The sequence below is a fragment of the Hippocampus guttulatus genome, chromosome 8, assembly GCF_054856545.1.
Source record: "Hippocampus guttulatus isolate MCC_2025c chromosome 8, RoL_Hgut_1.0, whole genome shotgun sequence".
NCBI lineage: Eukaryota > Metazoa > Chordata > Actinopteri > Syngnathiformes > Syngnathidae > Hippocampus > Hippocampus guttulatus.
This window is the reverse complement of record NC_141268.1, coordinates 7745552-7750575: the sequence shown is the minus strand read 5'-3', so window position 1 is coordinate 7750575 and position 5024 is coordinate 7745552. Positions and strand designations below refer to the sequence as shown.

Here is a 5024-nt window from a genome sequence, read left to right as displayed (position 1 = left end):
CCAGAAGATTTTTTTGGGAAACCACAAAGGCTATTATGTGGAAATGTGATCATGTAGTCGGGTCTCCCTGAGTGGCCTCTTATCACGACACAAGCAACTAACTTCAGAAACATGACAGTTGCAGTTTTATTGCAGTTTATTTGCAGGTATAGTGTCAAAAGACTGTTAGGATGATGAAAATACCTACTGATCTAGTAAAAATGAAATCTGCTTAAATCGACACTTCTGACGATGGTAGTTTCCATTAAGCGACAACAAGGTCTCAGGTTTATTTATCTATTTATTTTTATTTCAGCCGTCCAATCTTGGATATATAGTACACCTCTGATGAGGTGGTTTTCATTCAGCAAACAACAATTTTAAGGTTGATTTTTCAGAGAACTTCATAGTGACACGAACTTTCTGGATGAATTCACATTTTACACTTTTTATATTGACTACTCAGTTAAAGGCGGTATCTGAAAAAAACATATCAAATACATAAAAAAAAAACGGACTCAAAGACATTCTGGAATGAGAAACAGCTGTAGTTCAGCAGAGCTTGCTGGCAGAAGCTCTCAGGGAACGATTTTGTGAAAGAATGTCAAAAAATACAAAGTCATTTTGACTGCTGAGTGTCCATTGATGCTGGCTGGTCCTGCTCGGCCACACACACGATTCTGGCCTTGACCTTCTTGTTGGAGGAAATGATAAAGTATGGGCTGAGGAACGCGTAGCAGGAGGAACAGAACACCCTCATGTCTGCCACCACGGGGGACACCTTGGCCTGGGTCAGCATGTAGATCCAGATCATGTTATCAATGCCGAAGAAGAAGACGTACAGGACCACCAGGGTGACCACCGTTTTGGCTGCTCTGGTCTCGGCCGGATGGGATCGACGGACGCCTCTCACCTGGTGGCTGTGACGGTGGAGAAGTAGCAGGATATAACCACTGGAGACCAACATCAAGGCCACAACGGAGAAATCCCTTCCAGAAACAATAACCCCTTGGAGGATGTACAACATGTTGTTTCTGAAGTCCATGAGGCAGAAGCCCAGGTTGAGTGTGAAAACAGGGATGGTGCTATTACGTGGAGCCGTGGAAAAGAGAAGGGCTGGAAAGTATATCACCATGTTGAGGAACCAGAGCCCAGCGAAGGTGGGCAGGACCACGGATGGAAGGGAAGACTTTAGTCTGTACAGGCATGGTCTGGCGGGGGCGATGGTGACCGCCTGAAACACGCTGAGCATGCAGGTGATGCAGATTGACAACGCTCGACCGACGCGGTAGCCGTAAATCACCATTTTGCAGCCTGGGTCGTCCAGCAAGTTGGTGAGCCCGAACACTGTCATGGTCTGGGGCACGCCGCGGATCATCAGGATCATCAGGTTGGCCAGGGCCAGGTGGCACAGGATCATGTCCACGGGAAGGAGTTTGCGGTCGGTGTAGACGATGTTGGCGTAGGCCAGCTGCACCACGGTGTTCCCCAGGATGCCGATTCCTGTTTGCAAAAGGAAGGAGACACCTCTGATGGTAACGCACAGATCCATGCCACCGAGACCTGGACCATTTGGTTGCACAAAGCAGACAGAGAAGAAAACCCGTTAGAAATGCACCACACAAGAATTTTTCTGTTGCCCCTCAAAATAATCTACCACCTTCAAAAACGTTCTCACCAGATCAAGGGTATGGCAGACCAGTTGCGCATTGCGACTGTTAAATGCCTGTAAGACAACATTTATAGCCTTCAATGTCCTTGGAGAGTTACTGTGCCTGGAGTTTTGGCAAAAACAAAACACCGCACACGCACACCTACACACAGAAGAAAAACAATTGGAATCAAGTCGTCTCAAAGGTACATGTGGCTAAAGGAATACTTTCCTCAGATTTTTTTTTTCATCCCAATTTCTCTGCTTGTGATCTATATGATCTATTCCGATCTGGTAAATGTGCTACTACGTTTTAATTGGAATCAAGGACATTTCTTCTCATGCACGCAAAAAAAACATTGTTCACTATGCAATTAAATTATTTTGCTCGCTTGCCTCCCTGCAGGAAAGTATAGTGTACTACACTTAAAAAATAAAAGACGACACAGTGCATTTCAACAGTTGCATTCAACAGTTTATGGATTATTAAAAATTCTTATGGTTTGTGGAAAAAAAAAACAGTTTGTGAGCAACATTATTTGTGACCTGTTGCTCTGGTAGCGCGTCCCTGAGGGGAGTCATGTAAACAGAGAATTTTGAGGATGTGGCTGGTCCTTAATAATATTCTGGGCCCTTCTCATGACTGGACTGTTGTAAATGTCTTTGATCGAAATTGCTCAAAACATTTATTTTCATCATGAATTTCTTGAGCTTTCTTAGAAAGTAGACTGTTGCGTGGGCCTTCTTGCTGAGTTGAGTCGTGTTCTGTGACCAGATCAGGACCTCACTGATATGGATGCCAAGGAAAATAAACATCGTGACTCACTCTACCTCTGTCCCTCAAATGTAGACGGGTGTACTGCACAGCTCTCCTCCTCTGGTCAATAAGCATCTCCTTGGTCCTATTTATGTTCAGGCGGAGATTCTTTTCTTCACACCAGGCCAAAAGTGAAGCAACTTCTGCCTTCTGTCTTATCTCCACCAGTAATCAACCCATGGATGGTGCTCATCCCAGGAAGAGGAGTTTCTCACCCATTTAAACATTTTTTATTTTTTATTTTTTTTACGAACGAGAGGGTTGAAACCAGACGAATAATCAATAAACAGCATTCGCACATATGTGCCCCGCCCCTCCAAGCGTGTGAGGAAGGTTTGGATAGCAGCATTTACAGCATGTGTCAAAATCAAGGCCCGGGGCCCAAATCTGGCCCGCCACATCAATTTATGCGGCATGCGAAAGCAGATCAAACATGTCAAATTCCGTGATGCTTTCTAAAATGTCAACCAAAAATTTAAATTCTCATATGTCATCAATAAGAGAGATATTCTAATCATTTCCTTGTTACCAAACCCCTCATGATAGTAACTTAAACAAGAGTTGAATCAACAGTTATTCTTGACTTCTTTAGATGGCTTCAGTCATAACTGCACCCCAAGGGAAACGGTAACTAAAATGTGGCCCGCGACAAAAACGAGTTTGACATTCCTGATTTACAGCATCGTCAGTGGAGCTGTGGTAAACCCTCAAGCCTATCTTTATATTTTCTCCTGGCCTGCGTGATGGATCGACACACATCTTATCTGGTTTTTCTTTGATAGTTCCTTCCGAATACAAATATGGAAGAGAGAGTTTGTATCATGGTCCTCAACTCCAAATTCATCCATGATTTGTCATTTGAGTAACTCTGAAATGTTTTTGTCCGAATAATGTTCACAGTAGAAGTACCTATGTACCCAGTAATAGTTGCAGAATACTCTTCAAGATCAACTGAAGCCTTCCTTCTCTCATGTGCGAAGCCTTCTCTCATGTGCAGCAGATATAAATACATCCCAGTCCATTCAACCAAAGCAGTCCTTAACAATTCGCAAAAATTCCTCAGTAAGTACTCACTCAGAGGGTTTTCCAGTCGAACACTGTTACAACGTGCCCCGAAAATATCACAAAACCATTCGTCCTTCCATGGCTGATTTAAGAGAGAAAGAATTGTGCAGCTTAGGTGCAGTTTCTGTCACGTCTGTATGGTTTCTTTCATAAGTCACCAAGATACTCAGTCACAATGGATTCCAAGAGACTTCGTTTGCTGAGTTGTTCATAGGCCATGGCATATCAAACTTGTCAAGGTAAAGAATCAAACAGCAAAATCTCATTAGCCTTGAATCAGCCATCGGGAGGCTTTCACATCCTTTGTTGTCCTGTAAATCAGGGGTCCCCAACCTTTTTTGCCCCACGGACCGGTTTATGTCAGACAATATTTTCAGGGACCGGCATTTAAGATGTGGCGGATTAATACAACAAAATAATATGGTATGAGCTGCATGAAAACTGTGGTGTTTTCGAAATATAATAATAAACACAAGGAGCGTCTTATCTGGTCGAAACACTGATCGCTATGGTAATGTTTAATGCCTTCAAAATACAATACAACGCAAATTCAAAGTGCATGAAAATGACTCACCACAGCCCCGAGCTTGATTTTCTGCAACTAGACGGTCCCATCTCGGGGTAATAGGAGACAATGACACCTCAAGTGCGTGGTTTATGTCCAGTCTACTTCGTAATTTTGTTTTAGTCGCCGTTGCTGCAGAAACCCCCCACCTCACACAGGTAGGATGTCAGAAATAGCAACAGTGCTATTGTGGCGATCTCAGAGTATTCAGCCATAACTTTAATCCAGTTGTCTCGAACGTACTTTTAAGGCCGCCGTCATTTGCGATCTCCAGCAGTTTTTTTTAACTCATTTTGCGACCTCCAACGTTTGTGACGTGAGTCAAGCGTGACACAGACGGATGTAACGGAGAATCCGGTAATTTTTCAAAATAAAACATCTCTCGTATTCCGAAATAAATAAAACAAAATTAAGGCAAGTTCTTTCCGTGTGGTCCGGTACCAAATGCCCTGCGGACCGGTACCGGTCCGCGGACCGGCGGTTGGGGACCCCTGCTGTAAGTGACGCGCAGCAAAGACAATTAGCGTGATAATTCATGTCACAACCCACTGAGGGGGACAACCTGTTATTGTTATTCATTTAAACCTCTTGCTAAAGCACAATCACGCTTAACACTATGAGGTAATTATGTTCCCTTTACTGATCATTTGTAATGTTTTTTGTTTATAAGGAGCTTCTTTTCTCGAGAGAGAAGGGCGTGTTATTTTCTCTGTTTACGTGTTCTGAGACCTCATTAAAATGGCAAGTTCAAGCACATCCTTCTCAGTGGATTGCATCATGTGGTCAAGTGCAACAACGAAAATCAAGGCTTGCTGATTGATATAAACATGTTTTCAATGATGCAAAATTATTAGTCATGAATGCTAAAACGTAACTTGGGCACAACCACCCATGTTTAACCAAACACTAGATTATTACTATTTACACAATCAAATGAGATATAACAC

At 43.1% G+C, this 5024-nt stretch overlaps 1 protein-coding gene across 1 annotated transcript; it reads right to left on the bottom strand.

Annotated features, from left to right (window-relative positions):
* Positions 1-300: 300 nt before the first annotated feature.
* ora1 (olfactory receptor class A related 1) lies at positions 301-1542 on the bottom strand. The gene has a single exon (XM_086118000.1). The coding sequence runs from the start codon at positions 1529-1531 to the stop codon at positions 599-601; it is 933 nt and encodes a 310-aa protein (XP_085974126.1). The 5' UTR covers positions 1532-1542; the 3' UTR covers positions 301-598.
* Between the last annotated feature and the right edge of the window lie 3482 nt (positions 1543-5024).

Coding starts and splice junctions, on each gene's coding strand:
- ora1 (XM_086118000.1), bottom strand. CDS start 1,531: ATGGATCTGTGCGTTACCATCAGAGGTGTCTCCTTCCTTTTGCAAACA.